The following is an 18,984-nucleotide window of genomic DNA, read 5'->3' as shown; positions in this document are numbered from 1 at the left end:
GAGGCTGGATGCAAGAAGAGAATAGGGACGAGGCGAGGCTACATGCAAAAGCCAGTCGTATATTTGTACTATTATATGTATTTTTACTTCAGAGACTGGGTGGGCCATGGCACGCTTTGCCCTCATGAAGCTTCGACAATGCCACCTAGGTTCAAAGCATGATACTTGCTGGGTTTGTTGCACCAATATACTGTAGGGGTCTCTTTACAGTCTTTTTATAAAAAAAAGACAAGGTCGACCTGATCGATGCTGATCCTAATAATGGAGTCGGCGCAAGAAGATCCGCCATGAGCATACCGTATCAATCAATTTGTAGCGTGTCGCGATGGAGAACCTGGCTTCGGCCACGGGGATAGTGTCATGTTGCAACTAGCAGCGCGTAACCTTGCTGCGGCGCGTATATTTGCGTGGGAATCCCAAAACTAGCCAAAGCCAACCCGTTGGTGACAGCAAATCCCCCGGACACATGACGAAAGCTGTTTGGATATATCATACATGTCCTCCGACCGCGGCTCCGGCAAATTAGGTTGCTTGATGGATCGCGTTTTCGGTTCATGTTCTTCAGGCTGCTAGTATTTAAATCGTGCGATCAAGGATCATGTTCTTTTCTTCTTCTTTTTCCGGGATCACAGGTCCATGCATGTTTTGGCATGATACATGTTAAATCATGTACCGGCCAGTTTGACGTAGTAGCCTCTGTGTGTGAATAAGTGTACATCTAGGTTTTGTCTTAAGTTAAAGTTACGAAATTTTGACTAACTTTATAGAAAAAAGTAGCAGCATTTATTGCACTAAATTGGTATCAGTAGATTCGTTTTGAAATGTACTTTCATAATATACAAATTTGATGTCATACATGCTATTACTTTTTTTTATAAAGTTGGTCAAAATTTTAAAACTTTGATTTAAAACAAAAGGTAAAAATACACTTATTCATAGACAGAGAGAAAAATACACTTTAACTTAGAACAAGAGGTAAAACTTTGAGTATGTTGTAGCTGGCTAGCTAGCTAAGGTGCCGTTTTTGTTTCGTAGCTAACCAAGCAGTGGGCAGTTCGACTGAGTGAAAAATTCACAATCGATGAATTCAGAAATCGGGGATCTTGTCCCGCTTGAGACGAGCGCATCCTGTCCAGAGTCAGCACATCCTGCACAGGGGTACATATGAACCTGCTTTTCAAAAATGTACTATTAACACATTTTGTAATGTCTAAAAATTCTAAACAAAATTTGATGCATACATGTTCGCAAAAGTATGTCCATTGACAAAGTTTTGTGAAAAAAGTATTTTTATTTTGTCTTAGTAAAAAGACAAATTTTATAGTAGGGCGTTTTGGTGACCGAGCTCCATGGAGCCTTTTATTTTTGAAAAATTCAAAATTCAAACTTTTTGACTTCAAAAAATTCTGAAAATAAATATGTAACTACACACGGATGAAATGCATGTGTGTGTAAAAATTCAAGATGAAATACTTCGAAATGCGACCTATAGAAAAAAGACAAATTTCTAAACTCTGAGGATGAATAGTAACATGTGTTAAAAGGCCTCAGATTTGTCTTTTTTGCACAGCCTTCATTTCAACGTATTTCGTCCTAAAAATTTACACACATGTGTGTTATGCCTCCATATATATCTGTAATTTTTTTCAGATTTTTTTGAATTGTAAAAATATGAATTTTCATGATTTTGGTGTTTTTCAAAAACCGGCCTCCATGGAGGCCGAGCTCCAAAAGGCATTTTCGCAAATTTTAGTACTTCTAAATAGCGTCTCGCGGCACAATATTTTGTCTTTTTTGCATAGGCTAAAAAAATGTTTTTCCGTGAAACTTTCTGCACACATATAGAATATGGAGATGTCAGCGCACATTTTTTTTTAGAATTTTTTAACATTTCAAAATGTTTTTTTCAAAGTGGGTTCATATGTATCCGGGTTCATCCATGCACTTCCGGTCCTGTCCATTACTATTTTGATAATACAAGAACAGGTATCTTACGTACGCGTTTTGCCAGGCTTACCCCCGTGTGCCACCGTCACGCCCGCCGGCTGCTCCGCACTGCCCGGCCGGCCGGTCGACGCACCATGATACCATCACCATTGCCAAACCTCCAGCGCTGCGGCCTGCGGCCCCCGCCTCCGCCTCCCCTCCCGCGAGCGTCGGCAACGTCCGTTCCGCTGCCATATGGTCAGCGCTTCGTATTTGGGCCGGGCGTGGCGAAAAAAAGAAGCCTATCAAGCACAACCGGCCCAAATCCCCTGCTTGTGCTTGATAGGCTTCTCTTTTTCGGGCTGGTTGTGGTTCATGGGCTTCTATTTGATGTTGTGCGGTTGCTATGCTCAGTGCCTTTTGAGCCCACAGAATAAGATGAACCCCACCCCCTCAAAAAAAGAAGGGGACGAAGGAGAAGAACCCTAGGCGGCTCCCTGTGACTCAACCCCCCGCAGCCCGGCGCCGGCGCGAAGCGAGAAGAAGGCATGGGGCGGCCGTACGCAGTGAAGGGGAAGAAGAAGCGGAAGCTGGAAGGCGGCGAAGCCTCGCGCGCCCCTCCGGTCGACGCCGAGGCGGTGGAGCAAGAGGTGAAGGAAAATGAGGAGGTGATGGAGGGGGAGGCGGCGGCAGAGGAAGCTTTTGCCGAGGAGGTGGGGGAGGGGATCCCCATCGTACCCCGCCCGGTCGACAGTAAGCGGCGGCCGGGCGCTATCTTCGTACTTGAGAGGGCCTGCCTCGAGGTCGGCAAAGTCGGCAAGGTATGCTAGTACTATGGACTCTCGACCAATAAATCAGTAATTTATTTCTCACTGTGGCCGATTATTTCTCGTTCGGTGGTCGAATTGAGACTTAGAGAAATTTGTTCGAGTAGCTGGTTTATTCATGTGGTAGTTTAGTTTAATACACGGTACGAGTAGGGGAAATAGTGGAACAAAAGTTGCACTGTCCTGAAATTGTTTGAATGTAGAAGCATGCCTCCCGTAATAGTATAAGAGCGGACTTTGAAAAAGATGCTAATGTCTTAAGCTGCAGCATACGGACGAGACTTGCCTGCTCCCCCGGCGTGCGCCCATCCGTGCTCCCGCATACGTGGCATGATTTGATTGGAACAAAATAAGGCCCGGCCCCACCCCCTTAAAATCAGGGGGGGAGATGATTAGATTAGAAAGAAAAAAGAGAAAAAGACAGCCGTAGGATGGAGTGGGAGCACGGATGGGAGCATGAGGGAGCAGGCAAGCCGGATACGCAGCATACTTGCAGAATGCTACAGTTGAATTAGTGAGCATAATAAATCTAATAGTGAGCGATGAACATGTCTTGTCCTGATTTATTGGCAAGGTTAACGCTAGGCATAAATTCGTAATTATTTTCTTCCCTTCCCTTTGGAGGATAGGTTATTGTGTGCATGCATTGTGGATGGGCTGTGCACGAGTAGGTAGCAATGGTCGAAAATTAGTGGCTGCTAGCATGTAAAGAGCAAGTGTTAACTAATTACACCAGAGTAGTCACAATCCTTCTACAATATCTGGTGATTAAAGAGGTCAACGCCTCGTACTAAATAAAAATCCCTTATTTTATGTCAGTTTTAGTGATTATTGTAACTGTTTCTGTAGGGTATGCAAATCTTGAATTCGGATGATCACGCAAACTATTTAAGGAAGCAGAATCGCAATCCAGCTGATTACAGGCCTGATATCATTCACCAGGTATTCTAAATTTCCGTCATTATTATTTTATTTCTGATGCTGTAATATGAATATAAAGCTGTCTTATTTATTACTACCTCCGATCCATAAATATGTCGCAGTTTTGAACTAAACCCAGTTCAAAATTGTGACACTTATTTTGGATCGGAGGGAGCATTATCCACCCAGAAGTTCCTGTTGTATGTCTAAGGGAAGTAAATTTAATTTGGTTGTCAACGCGACCTAATGCCATAGCATTTGTTTCCTCTCTTTTGGTTGTCGAACACTGTTTGGGTCTCTGAATAGCTACTGAATTTCTGCCGAAAATATTTTGCAGGCACTACTAGCAATATTTGATAGCCCTCTAACTAAGGCTGGGAGGTTACAAGCTGTTTATGTTAGGACTGAAAAGGGAGTGTTGTTTGAAATCAAGCCTCATGTTCGCATGCCACGGACATTCAAACGTTTCTGTGGCTTGATGTGTAAGTTGCAAATAATACAAGTAGTGCATGTTCTTCACCTTTTATGTATATATTTCATGAACCATGCTGACCTGCAAGTTATACAACATCACAGCACAGTTATTGCAAAAGCTGAGCATCACGGCAGTTGGGAAGCGTGAGAAGCTCCTTAATGTTATTAAAAATCCTGTTACCCAGTATCTACCTGTTGGCGTACGGAAAATTGGTGAGAAAATTATTTATTTACTAAAACTTTCTCTGGATCAGATAGGGATGCTAATTGATATGTTTTTGGTCATTAGGCCTTTCATATAGTGCGGAGAAGGCAGTTAATTTGTTTGACTATGTTGCTAAGTCCAATGATGATGAACCTCTTGTGTTTGTGGTGAGTGGAGATATTGAACTAATTTGTTTTCTATCATCTCTTGCTTCCTTGTGCATAATCTCATATTGTCTGCACATTATTCCAGGTTGGTGCCATGGCCCATGGAAAGGTTGACAAGGAATACTCAGATGATTACATACAGAGTAAGTAACCCTGTTTGAAATAAAAACAGTAGTCCTGAGAACTTCGTAAACTTCTGATAAGGGTGATACTAATATGTTTGTTAAATCAGTGTGATTTTCAGTTGTTTGGATCTTTTGAGAGGTTTCAAATGGGTGTTAGATAAATTGAATCATATGTTTGTTGTGCATGTTGTGTTTGAGACTTTAAGAAGTCCACTGTTCCCTGTGAATTGTTACCTGAAAACAAACATTTATGATATTTGCTTTGCCCCATTCAAATAGTTCTCTTTTCTTGTAATGTTGATCAATAGAGTGTTGTCTCACGGTAAAATTGGAAACTTCTAGCATGTTGTTAGTTGTAACCAACACTTATCAATTAAAATTGAATATTTACTCAGTTCAGCTTGTTGGCATTAACTATTAAATGAGGTTTAGTCTCTTTTCATATTTTTCAAACTACCCAATTCCTGGGTTTCCTTTGTTTCTATAATTAACTACCCCAAATTAGTTGGGCTTGGGATAACTTGGTTGGAACTTGGTTACTGATTTGGATTAAATACATTTCTGCTTCTTGGTGGTTTGAGCATCAGCGGCTTGCCCTTTCCGACATCTTTTGTTAGAGCAAGAAACCATCAATTAGGTTTGAGTTCACAAGCATCGCCTAGACCTTCATAACGTGGACAATTAGATATTGCTATTCTCTGCCTCAAGTTGTATCGCCCTACCATGTACTCCCTCCGGTCCCTTTTAGTCTGCATATAAGTTTTGTCCGAAGTCAAAGTATCTCTACTTTGACCAAACTTATAGAAAAAAGTATCAACATTCAGAATGTCAAATCAATGTTTTTAGATTCATTATGAAATATAGTTTCATAATATATACTCCCTCCGTTCCCAAATATTTGTCTTTCTAGCGATTTCAACAAGTGACTACATGTGGAGTAAAAAGGACATGAGGGAGTAGTAGTTTCTTGATTGTACCCCCCTTTTGCTTTGAACTGTAGTGACATATTACCTTTTTCTTGCAGTTAGCGGTTACCCTCTCAGTGCTGCCTGCTGCCTGAATCGAATATGCAGTGCCTTGGAGCAGAAATGGAACATCCAGTGAAGGGAAGTTTGAAAACGAACATTACATCTTTGTGTTCAGATTTTTATGTACTCGTTAGCGCTCATAGTGTTGTTGTGCTTTTTCATGTCTTATGTCTACAATATTAGTTTTGTCGAGACATGAATCACTGGCTGTAAAAGTATTAACACTGAATGTTTCAAGTGCTTATGTTCCTTGCAGCAGTCATTTTTGGTGAAATTTGCTTTGCTTGAAGTATCCTCAACTGATATTTAAGCATAGCCTGACCACATTTACGCCCAAAATCTCGCGGCTGTGTGTTTGGTTCACTGCTGCGCAGCCAGAGGCGTGTTGAGAAAATGCATTCATTTTCTATCGCTGTTTTTAAGTGAGATTGTACGAAATTTAGTAATTTTAAAATTCCCTTGTGAATCCAAGTTGCAGCTTAATCATTCTGAAAATTTGGCTCGTGAGGTTAGACAGCCCCACGACAGTTCTTAAAGAAGATTTTGTTGCGTACACCGAAAATGCAACTGTCGGGAGGGCAGGTATCAGCACCTACTAGCCATCCAGGCAGAAGCTGTAGTTCGCCAGCTGTTACCTTGTTGACTATGTGCACTGTGTTATGTTGAAGTAAGGCATTTGCTCAGTGTGATTGTATATAATCGATTGAATGAAACTATACATTATATATAAAAAAAAGGTGTTATGTTGAAGGACTTATCGAGCCAATGACAATATCCTTTGTCGGAAAAATGACCTGCAGAAGCAGGGCCGCATCAGGCCACAACACCGCAGCAGTTTGGGCTTCTTTCACAACACGGGAACCACACTGGAGTCCCTCGGTAGATTGCTCCTGTATTTGCCAACAGAAGATGTGGCTGCCATTGACATTTTTTCTAAATTTATTCATGTCTCTTCAACAGTTAAGAATATTGCATAAGAAATGACACGTGGCGAGATAGATGCTTGCCATTGTCACAGAATATCCATAACCTCTATCTAACTAGACTAATAAATATGAGACGTTTTTGTAGTTCAAAATGCAAGCCCGATCTGTCTGATGGGTGCAGAGGATATTCAACACTGCTTGTTCTCGTGCAAGCGAGTTAAGAAGATATGGAAAGAATTGGACCCGACGGAGGTTTGGATCAGTGAACATGAATTTTAAAGTTGCCAATATCATCGGGACTAGCCCTGGGTACCAGGTTGATCCTAATTGGTATTCGGACACGGGCGCGACAAACCACAGCACCAGCACCAGCGACTTGGATCACATCTCCTTCGCGGGTGCTACAACGGCCACGACGTCCAAATTGTCAACAGAGTAGGTTTGCATATTGAACATATTGGTCAAAGTTCTATCAATACTTCCGATGCTAAACCTCTTGTTCTTTTAAACATACTTCCTGTTACACATATAAAAAAGAATCTTATCTCCATTCATAAACTTACCAAAGACAATGATGTGTTCGGTGAATTTCACCCATATTTTTTTTTTATCATTAAGGACCATGCATTGAAGATAAGCCTGCTCCAAGGCAGATGTCGAGTCGGCCTCTACCCCATTCCGCCATCCGCCCTCCACCATGTCAAGGCTGCCATGCTCGCGTCCGTCAATAAAAAGCAATGGCATCATTGCCTTGGTCACCCATCATCCCAAGTCGTTTAGTCAACTTTTAGTTTGAATAAACTTCCGTGCAGTCGGTCTCATGACGCATCCATATGTGATGCGTGTCAACATACAAGAGTCACCAACTTCCGCATGGTTCATCTAGTTTTTTTTCCGCAAAATTGGGATTGTAGCGACCAGACCTCAAACGGTCCAATCTCTGTGCTCCAGTGTCATCCCTGGATCAGTAATACTGACACCACACAGTACTTGAAGGATTTATAACAGAGTAGCAATCACACACTTATTATATCGAGTGTCTCAAAAGAGAACTTATTACCATAAATATGGCTTAAGGCCATCTAATAACAATAACAGCGGAAGGCTTGGAAGATAAGTGAGTCCATCAACTCCAACGGCATCACTGAGTATAGAACCACGACCTAATGGCACCTTAATCGTCGTCTGAAAAGTCTACAACATTAACGTTGCAGCCCGAAACGGGTCAGCACATAGAATATGCTGGCAATGTAACACATAGAGAGTAATGGAATAAAATAGGCTATTCTATATGCATATATGACTGGTGGAAAGCTCTATGGTTACAGTTTTGCGTAAAGCCAATTTTTCCCTACTGTAAAGGAATAAATTTTATTTAACTATCATGGTAGTTGTTAAACATTGAGAATGGTTGACAGCATTCTCAATCCCAATTAAGCATCATCATTAAAACCCAACAATTAATTTTAGAGTAACATGATGAGATTCACATGATAATCCAGGTACTAGATACTCAAGATGTCCATAACCGGGGACACGGCTAACCATGATTAGTTTATACACTCTGTAGAGGTTTGCGCACGTTTCCCCACAAGACTCGATCTCCTCCATTGGTTTTCTCGCACTGCATGGTGTTTGAGAAACGGATGACCGAGACATAGTCTTTCAGAAGCGCTAGCACCTTACGAACGGGTAGACCGTACCAACCTACATCCCCTACATCTGCTAGTCTACCACTGTAAGAGTTTGCACGACTTAGTCAACTATGCTAGAGCCCATAGTAGCTTGTGGCTGCACACGGAAGTTTTTAGTATAAATAATCCCATGATCCCTTTGAGCCTGGGTGGCGGTCCAAAAGAAAACAGGCAATCGCTGGAATACCCATGTGCCTCAATCCACCCAGATGTGTGTTTAGGTTGGCACCTTAAATAAACCATTAATTAACAAAGCTCACATCTGTCATGGATACACTCACCCAATCCACGTCTACTAGCATAGCATAACAATAATAAGCAAACGTAGAGTAACTCCCAAAGGTTTGATAATAAACAGGTAATAGGTTCTACCTCAACTACTCCCCAAACCCACAATTTAATTAGATCCTAATCATGCAATGTGTGAGGATTGATCTAATGCAATAAAACTGGGTAGTAGGAGGTATGATCAAAGTGTTACTTGCCTTGCTGATGATCCGGGAAACCTAGCGATTCGAAGTAGCAAGCGGCGCACTCCGGGTACTCTATCGCAAACAAACAAACATACAATAAGTACTCAACTAATGCACAGGTAAAACTCGAACAAGAGAACTAACCAGAAAGTTCAACTTAAGAACTCCGGTTGGCAAAAAGAATCAAAACGAATGAAGCAACGAAAGACAAACGGCAAGAGAAACAAGCTTCATTTACTATTCTGGGTCTAAGGCAATTTTTACAGTGGCAAAAACTTGTTTGAGTTGGTTAAATGGAAAGAGGGTTTCGAGACGAAACTCCACGCGCTTGAATCGCCTGATTCCGATAAACGAGTGAAAATTAAACTAGAACGAACATCGGATCAGAGATCGCGATCAGAAAAGCCGCGGATTTAATCCGAGAAAAAGAAAAACGACGAACAGTTAACGAACGAACGTTCGTTAACAGAAACTAAACGGAAAACGCGTTCGTTAAGACGAACGGACGAACGGGCGCTCGCTAAATAAATAAACTGGAAAAAAAAGATATATTTATTTAAAAAAACGGAAACTAGGGTTTTTCAAAAAAATCCAGCCGGCGACTACCTCGGCGGCGGCGGCTCTCCGGCGGGGCTCCGGAAGGCGGCAGGGTGAGGAGAGAGCGGCGGGGCGGCGGCTTCGGGCGGCGCGGGGCGGCGGCGGGCTGCGGTGCGGGGCGGCGGGGTGAGGAGAGGGCGGCGGCGGGGCGACTATTTAAGAGGGGGAGGGGGGGTTGACTTGGGAGAGGGGGCGACGGGCGGCGGCGGCTCCGGCTCGGACTCCTCCTCGAGTCCGGCGGGAAGGCGGCGGCGGCTGGGCCGGCCTGGCTCGGCTGGGCCCTTGGCCCAGTCGGGCACGGGTCTCTTTTTTTTAAACTATTTCACTGCGCCTAAAAAAATCTAGAAAAACAAATAAAAATCTAAAAATGTCAAAACAAATTTTCTTCGTCTAAATAAAATATTTAGAACAGGATGAACATTTTTTGGGCTCTAAATGCAATTTTTGAAAACGTGCAAGTTTTCCTAAATTCGAATAGAATAGCAAATAAAACCAAAATAAAATCTTATTTGATTTTTTTATTAAATCCTCAATATTTCTTTATTTTGGGAAAGTCATTTTATTCCCTCTCTCATATTTTTATAATAGAAATAATTGAAGATAAAATAAACAAAATCAAATGATCCTATCTTCAAAATTTGAGAAAAACTCAAATATGAAAATAACGAAATCCCCAACTCTCTCCGAGGGTCCTTGAGTTGCGTAGAATTTCTAGGATCCACCAGAAAAGCAATAAAATATGATATGCAATGATGATCTAATGTATAACATTCCAAATTGAAAATTTGGGATGTTACAAACCTACCCCCCTTAAGATGAATCTCGCCCTCGAGATTCGGGTTGGTTAGAAAATAGGTGAGGGTGGTCCTTCAGCAATTCTTCCTCTCGCTCCCAGGTGGCTTCATCCTCCGTGTGGTGGCTCCACTGAACTTTGCAAAACTTGATAACCTTGCTGTGGGTGACTCGACTGGCATACTCTAGAATCTTAACTGGTTTCTCCTCATAGGTCAAATCACTGTCCAACTGAATTGCTTCCAGTGGCACTGTATCTCTTAGCGGTATATCAGCCATCTCTGCGTGGCACGTCTTCAACTGGGAAACGTGGAACACGTCGTGAACTCCTGACAATCCTTCGGGCAATTCCAACTTATAGGCTACTTCTCCCATACGCTCCAAAACTTTGTATGGGCCTACAAAACGTTGCGCTAACTTTCCCTTAACTCCAAAGTGCTTAACTCCTCGAAGTGGTGGTACTCGAAAATAAACTCGGTCCCCAACTTCGTAAACTGTCTCCTTGCATTTAGAATCTGCGTAGCTCTTCTGCCTGGACTGGGCTATCTTGAGCCTGTCGCGAATCAATTTCACTTTCTGTTCAGACTCCTTAATCAGATCCGGTCCAAACAACTGACGGTCTCCAACTTCATCCCAAGACAATGGGGTCCTGCAGCTCCTTCCATACAAGGCTTCGAAAGGGGCCATCTTCAAACTGGATTGATAACTGTTGTTGTAAGAGAACTCTGCATATGGCAAATTCTCGTCCCAACTACATCCGTAATCTAACGCACAAGCTCTCAGCATATCCTCCAAAATCTGATTGACTCTCTCGGTCTGTCCATCTGTCTGCGGATGGAAGGCTGTACTAAACTCTAGTCTGGTACCCAAAGTTTCATGCAACTGATTCCAGAACTTTAAGGTAAATTGGGTTCCTCTATCTGATACAATGCTCTTTGGAACTCCATGCAGACATACGATTCTGGTCATGTATATCTTTGCCAACTTTGCACTGGTATATGTAGTCTTCACTGGAATGAAATGGGCTACCTTTGTCAAACGATCGACTACAACCCATATTGAGTCATAGCCTGAATGAGTTCTGGGTAAACCTGTAATAAAATCCATGCCTAACTTATCCCACTTCCATTCGGGTATCGGCAATGGTTGTAGCAATCCTGCTGGCTTCTGATGCTCTACCTTTACTCTCTGACATACATCACAAACTGCTACATACTTCGCAATATCCTTCTTCATTCCGGTCCACCAGAAAGTATCCTTCAAATCCAAATACATCTTGGTATTTCCTGGGTGAATCGAATATGGTGAATCATGTGCCTCTTGCAGAATTAACTTCCTGATCTCCGAATCATTAGGCACATAAGCACGGTCTTCAAACCATAGGGTATCGTGCTCATCCTCACGAAATCCCTTAGCTTTTCCTTTGCTCATTTTCTCCTTAATAGAGGAAATCTCCTTGTCAGTCCTTTGAGCTTCTCTGATCTTATCCATCAAGGTAGACTGAATCTCCAATGCTGCTACATAGCCTCTCGGAACTATCTCCAAACATAGCTCACGAAGGTTTTCAGCTAACTCCCTTGGTAAATCTCCCGTCATTAGGGTGTTGACGTGGCTTTTACGGCTCAACGCGTCAGCTACTACGTTAGCCTTTCCGGGGTGATAATGTAATCTCATACCGTAATCCTTGATGATCTCCAACCATCTTCTTTGCTTGAGATTTAACTCTTTCTGCGTGAAAATATACCTCAAACTCTTGTGATCAGTGTACACCTCACAATGGTTTCCAATGAGAAAATGTCTCCCAGTTTTCAATGCATGCACTACGGCTGCTAACTCCAAATCATGCGTGGCATAATTCAACTCATGAGGCTTAAGCTGTCTGAGGCATAGGAAACAACTCTTCCTTCCTGCATAAGCACTGCTCCAAGTCCTCGACGTGAAGCGTCGCAATACACCTCATAATCCTTGGTCTGATCTGGCAAAATCAGCACAGGTGATGTAACCAAACGTTTCTTCAATTCCTGGAAACTGGCCTCACATTCCTCAGTCCATATGAACTTGGTATCCTTTTTCAACAACTCCGTCATAGGCTTCGCAATCTTTGAGAAATTCTCAATGAATCTCCGGTAGTATCCTGCGAGTCCAAGAAAACTCCGGATCTCTCCAACTGTTGTTGGCGCTTCCCAATTGGTCACGGTATCAACTTTAGTGGGATCTACTGCCATACCTTCTCCCGATATAACGTGTCCGAGAAATCCAACTTCCTTCAACCAAAACTCATATTTTGAAAGGATCGAGAAGAGGTGTCTAGAGGGGGGTGATTAGACACTAAGTGCCAAAAGTTGCAGTTTTTAATATTCTTAAGTTTAAGTGGAGTTTAAGCACAAGTTTAACAAACACAATACATATCAAGCAAGCATGCAATGAGTATATGAGCAGCGGAAAGTAAAGCATGCAACTTGCAAGAATGTAAAGGGAAGGGTTTGGAGTATTCAAACGCAATTGGAGACATGGATGTTTTTGTCGTGGTTCCGATAGGTGGTGCTATCGTACATCCACGTTGATGGAGACTTCAACCCACGGAGGGTAATGGTTGCGCGAGTCCACGGAGGGCTCCACCCACGAAGGGTCCACGAAGAAGCAACCTTGTCTATTCCATCACGGTCGTCGCCCACGAAGGACTTGCCTCACTAGCGGTAGATCTTCACGAAGTAGGCGATCTCCTTGCCCTTACAAACTCCTTGGTTCAACTCCACAATCTTGTTGGAGGATCCCAAGTGACACCTAGCCAATCTAGGAGACACCACTCTCCAAGAAGTAACAAATGGTGTGTTGATGATGAACTCCTTGCTCTTCTGCTTCAAATGATAGTCTCCCCAACACTCAACTCTCTCTCACAGGATTTGGATTTGGTGGAAAGAAGATTTGAGTGGAGAGCAACTTGGGAAGGGTAGAGATCAAGATTCATATGGTTGGAATGGAATATCTTGACCTCAACACAAGTGTTGGTGGTTCCTTCTCAGAAAATGTGTATTGGAAGTGTAGGTATGTTCTGATGGCTCTCTCTACGAATGAAGAGTGGGTGGAGGGGTATATATAGCCTCCACACAAAATCTAACCGTTACACTTAATTTACCAATCTCGGTGAGACCAAAGGGAAAAACTTGGTCAGACCGATTTAGTAAACCTAGTGACCGTTAGGGTTTTCGGTGGGACCGACTAGTTCAACTCGGTGGAACCGATGTTCTAGGGTTAGGGTAAAACCAAAACTCGGTTTGACCGATTACTCAAACTCGGTGGGACCGATTTGGGTAATAAGCGAAACAGAGAGTTGGCCAAGCAAACTCGGTGGGGCCGATTGCATATCTCGGTGGGACCGAAAATATTGCAACAGGTAACAGAGAGTTTGCAAGCCCATCTCGGTGAGACCGAGATCCCATCGGTGAGACCGAGATCCCATCGGTGAGACCGAACTGATTAGGGTTTCTGGCAGTGGCTATGTTAACTGAACTCAGTGGCTCCGAACAGAAAGAATCGGTGGGGCCGAGTTTGACTTTTGGTTTAGGTCATATGTGGATGTGGGAAGGTAGTTGAGGGTTTTGGAGCATATCACCAAGCACTTTGAGCAAGCAAGCCATTAAGCAACACCTCATCCCCTCTTGATAGTATTGGCTTTTCCTATAGACTCAATGTGATCTTTGATCACTAAAATAGAAAATGTAGAGTCTTGATCTTGAAGCTTGAGACAATCCTTTGTCCTTAGCATCTTGATGGGGTTCCACATCCTCTAGTCCATGCCACTCCATTGTTGAACTTATCTGAAACATACTAGGTAAAAGTGTTAGTCCAACAAGAGATATGTTGACATTAATTACCAAAACCACCCAGGGAGCACTTGTGCTTTCAATCTCCCCCTTTTTGGTAATTGATGACAACATACATCAAAGCTTTAGATAAAGATATAGAGAATAGCAAGTAAAGCTTTGGAAATACATGTAACATGCATAGGCTCCTCCTACATGTACGCAATCATGTGAATATTGAATATAGGAGCATGTGAATGCATAAACATGACAGAGTAAGCAATGTGTTACATGTATCTTGGCTATATGTATCAGAGCAAATGATGTGAATGTGAGAAATGTATCTTCATGCTCATGAGTCCTTCTTGCAAACAGTATGTACATCAGCAAGAACTTCTCATTCACATGAATGTGATGCATATACTTACCTTGTGGTCTTGAGTTGGCTTAGGATGGGATGAACCTGCGCAAACAAGGTTAAATAACACAGATACACCTACTGACCAGAGCAAACAAGAGAAACCACAAGAGAACCAAGACTGGGATGACATGTAGAGTGAGTACTAAGTACCACATTGGATATAGACATGCCCCCAAAGGTAAAGATATGCAATAAAATCAGAGATTTCCTTCCCTTAGATGTCTTGCTCCCCCTGAATCTGCATGGGATATTGGGAGAAGATAGGGAACAGAAAATCAGAGCAACAAAAAAGAAACAACAGAGCTTGAGCTAAAGCAAGCAACCAAATATGACTTTCCCCTCTTAAAGACATGTGACATCTCTCCTCTTGAACACCAAGCATCTGGGGTCTTTGATGATATTACTTTCTCCTAGTTGAGAAACTCTCTCCCCCTGAGTATTCTCGCTTTCTCCCCCTATAGGAAGAATTAAGCTTTGATGTGATCTCTCTCTTAAGCTTTGATGTGATCTCTCTCTCCCCCTTTGACATCAATTTCCAAGAAGGGCTCTTCTGGACATGTGATACAAATGGGTTGGTCCTCGAGTCACAGAGCAAAGCAGCATGTCTAATATGATGCTGGTAGAGGACAAGAATCATTGAGTGGAGCTGGAGCAAACAGAAATCAGGAATAAGTGGCAAGTTGGTTTTCCTGTGATGGAATCGGTGACTCTGAGTTGTGTGCTTCGGTTGCACCGAAAGATTTCGGTTGGGCCGAAGAGAACAAACCGGTGTGACCGAGTTCATCAGAGTGAAACCACTTGTCACCTCAGCTCACTAGACAAGTACGATCTCACAAGGATATGCAAGGAATTAACTGAAAGATTTGCAATGAATTGGATGCAGAAAATGCAGAACAAAAAGGAAAGAAAAGAAACTAAAAGTTCTAGATGAAGTTTTTTTTGAAAGGGGAAACAAGTATGCAAATGCAAAAGCACGGAGAAACACTCACTACTAGGAAAAGGCCTACTAATGGCGCACCAGTTTTGCCTACTAATGGCGCATCACTGGTGCGCCATTAGTATCACGACACTAGTATTTATTACTAATGGCGCACCACTGGTGCGCCATTAGTATCTGGTATACTAATGGCGCACCACCCAGTGCGCCATTAGTATATAACACCATGCGCCATTAGTATGCCTCCCAGGGGCCATATTTAACCATGTGCTTTGGCACACTAATGGCGCACTGCAGATGGATGCGCCATTAGTATACTTGGCATACTAATGGCGCACTGTTTGGTGATGCGCCATTAGTATACTTTGGCATACTAATGGCGCACTCTATAGTGATGCGCCATTAGTATGAATATTAGGTTTTATTTTTTTTACTTTTCTGATTTTTGCACAGGTTACAAAATATATTATTTGACAGAATATAGACAGTAGCACACAGCAACAACAGATTCATCGAATACAATAGAAGATTAGTCTCCGAATACAATTCATCATATTAGTCTCCGAATTCAAAAGACCGAACAAAGATAAAACATTACAAGTCTCGAGACCGCGAGTATCGAGTTTGTCTTCACATTACAAGTCGATATCGATCATCTAAACTACCATCACATAGAAGAGAGCTGCGGTCATCACGATGAGCATCATCGCGATGAAATTGGTCTTCATCCGGTTCCTCCAACGCTCCCTCCTCTCTCCCGCTAGATAGTGGGCGTATCTAGATTCCGCCTCCGCCCTAGTGGTGTACCCTTTGTAACTGTTACCGCTGAAACGGTGAACCTGTCTCCGACACTCCTCCCAGTTGTCGTAGACTCCGAGAACCTTACCCTTGTACACGACATACGACGGCATCTCTATGCACAAGCCAAACAACAGACAATACATACATAAGCAATATATAAGTATGCAACAAAAGGATCGGAAGAGAAAAGAAAGACATTAATAGCACGATTCATGGTCCTACTAATAAATAGCATCGATTACATCTAAGTTGAACGACTGTCCAAACCAAAGAGACATACAATTCATTAAAGTTTAATTACAACATGATCCAATCAATGTTTCAGAACTACACATCACTACTTTTGACTCGACTCATGGACAGGAGCGTGGATGAAGCCGCTGTCTGTCGTGATGGTCATGAAATCGCGGGCATTGTCAGCCTGCATTTGTAGCATTCCGTCTATCTCAATGTTGGACGGTTGATATCTGAGGAAGAACTGCCCCGAGGTATGAAGGACATCTTGATGGATGATGTCCGCAAACTCCGACTGGATGCGAAAGAATTCTTGTCTGATGTCCGCGTCTTGGATTACCGACAAGCTCGCGGCCCAATCTTTGAGATTATTTGGTAGCAGAAGGTGATGATGGTCCCTTACGATCGCCCGCATGTGATGGAGGGCGTAGTAGGCATCCTTCTGACCGCTAGGCGGCTGCTTGACGCAGCAGAACGTCGTATTGTGGGCGAACCCGTGCTTGCCGTACTTACGAACTGCCCTGGTGAAGGTGCCTCCAGATTTGGTGTAGCCGGGGAGAACATCATCAAGAACTTTCTTGATATTTGTGTAGTCTATCTTGGAGTTACGGTTCGGGTCGAAATACGTGGCCATGGAATATTTTGGGCTTAAGAGGATGAGTGTGCAATGTGTGTCACTGCACAGAACACGGAATGTTAGAAAAAAAAGAACGATCGAAATCTAAGAAATCATATGTTATGGGGCGGTTAAGGGATGACTTACTCGGGAAAGTAAGCCACAAGGAAGTTATCCTTATCCGGGTTTGCCAGAATGACGTCTTCGAGGTGTGAACTCGCGACTTGGCGGTCCCCAGCGCCGCTCAAGAGCTTGGCACGCATGTAGAAGGGGTCGACGATCACGATGTTCGGGGTCTTGTCTCTAATGATCCGCATCTCCATACTCAGCGAAAACAGCCGAACGAAGGTGTAGTGCAGCGGATGAAGGTTAAACATAGCAAAGATGTCATCAAACCGCAGGACGATCGTACCCCCGATGTCGCCATCCACAAAGCCCTTGCCCTCTGGCACCTTGGCCACGAAAACCGGGTATGCCACATCATTCTCTCTGAGACGCCGCTTCTCCAAAGAAAGAACACTGTCGTGCAGACTCCGCATAGCACCGGTTGCAGCATTGAGCATATTTGTCGGTAGCATCGCCCTACCCGCCACATGCACCCTCCTCGAGATATCCTTAGGTGAAGGTGTCCCGTCCTGAGCACGGATCGTACTCGGTGCCGGCTGGCTCGCACCAGCGCCCTTTTTAGTCTGCCGTTTCCGGCCCTTCTTCTTGATCTGCTGTAATGGGACCGAGTTCTGCTCACAGACCGCCTTCTTGAGCGTGTTGGGGCTGATAATATTTGGCACCTCCGCTATCTGAGGCTCGGTGAAGGCGGCAGCTGGAGGCGTCTCCTGAGAACTGAACGCCAGACGACGCCTGTTGCAATTGGGTTTCTCCGCCGTACCAGCTAGATCGCGGTCGTCTTGTTTGGGTTCTTGAGAAGGAGGCCCACAGAACTCGTCACCGTACCCATGTTCAGCAAAGTACTTATCGATGTTGGTAAATGTACCATCGTTGATGTCGTCTTCGTCCGGATCCTGTGCCATATGCATGTCCGGATCCTGTGCCATAGGGATGTCCGGCATGTCCGGTACCGTTGCGGCGTTCTTGCCATGGCTTGGCGCCGGCACGACTGGCGGTCTTGTCTGTGGGGTGGTGTCCCCCGCCCCCAAACGAATCTGGCTCTTCGGCCAAAGCAGGGGCCAGCTTACGCAGGCGCTGAGGGTCATCTCATCTTCTTCATCGGCCCCAGCGGGTCGAATCGGAGGTAATAGCTCGTTGCAGCCTGGCAGCACCCGAACCACTGCAACCCTATACATTGTGGGTGGCATCGGATTACCGTGGAACACGGGGTTGCCCGATTGAACGATTCTGCCCTTGGCGACATCGACCAACTCGCCGCCCACGAAGTGCAGGAGAGTGCAAGGAACGTCGGCGGCGCCCTGCGAAAACATGTAGGGCGTCAGGGATGCCCAGTCAAAGGCAAGGAGATGAAGTCCTTGGCCGAGAGGCTTAGTTACCGTGATGCCGTCGAGCTCGGCTAATGTCGAGGCACCGCCAACGGCGGGCGTGCAACTGACGGAGGGGCCGCTTGCTGGCGAGGTGCCGGCCGACGTACACCCGGGTGCATTAAGCTCCAATACCAGCGTCGGAGACACCAATATCGCCGCCGCCGGAGACACCAATGGCGCCGCCGCCGTAGACACCAATACCCCCGCCGCCGGAGACACCAATGGCGCCGCCTGCGTGTTGTGCGAGTTGCTGGCCGTGAAGCTGGGAATCGGGGGTGGCCCCTGTTGGCCACCCGCAATCCACGTCGTTATCCCATGAATCAAGGTAGGCATAATGTCGGTGAGCGTCGATCCCAGTTGTTGTTGCACTTGCTCTTGGACCATCTCCGGAATCCGCGCCACTTGCGCCTTGAGTGCTTCAACCTCGCGCGACTAGCTTTCCGAGCTGGTCTTTTTCTCCTTCCGCCTACCAGCGGTATAGTATGACGACCATTTTGTGGACAAGCCTTTGCCGGCCACACGAC

The 18,984-nt window shown here is 44.3% G+C and overlaps 1 protein-coding gene across 1 annotated transcript; it reads left to right on the top strand.

Moving 5' to 3' along the window:
• The first annotated feature begins 2,345 nt into the window (after positions 1 to 2,345).
• Positions 2,346 to 5,947, top strand: LOC125512729 (uncharacterized). Its single transcript, XM_048677821.2, has 7 exons — positions 2,346 to 2,747; positions 3,603 to 3,695; positions 4,012 to 4,156; positions 4,251 to 4,361; positions 4,438 to 4,520; positions 4,606 to 4,663; positions 5,670 to 5,947. Exons 1-7 carry the CDS (start codon positions 2,475 to 2,477, stop codon positions 5,747 to 5,749), a joined length of 843 nt encoding a protein of 280 aa, XP_048533778.1. The 5' UTR covers positions 2,346 to 2,474; the 3' UTR covers positions 5,750 to 5,947.
• The last annotated feature ends 13,037 nt before the right edge of the window (positions 5,948 to 18,984 follow it).

Source organism: Triticum urartu, chromosome 6A (assembly GCF_056163025.1).
Source record: "Triticum urartu cultivar PI428250 chromosome 6A, HENAU_Tu73, whole genome shotgun sequence".
Lineage (NCBI taxonomy): Eukaryota > Viridiplantae > Streptophyta > Magnoliopsida > Poales > Poaceae > Triticum > Triticum urartu.
This window is presented reverse-complemented; position numbering and strand designations above follow the sequence as displayed.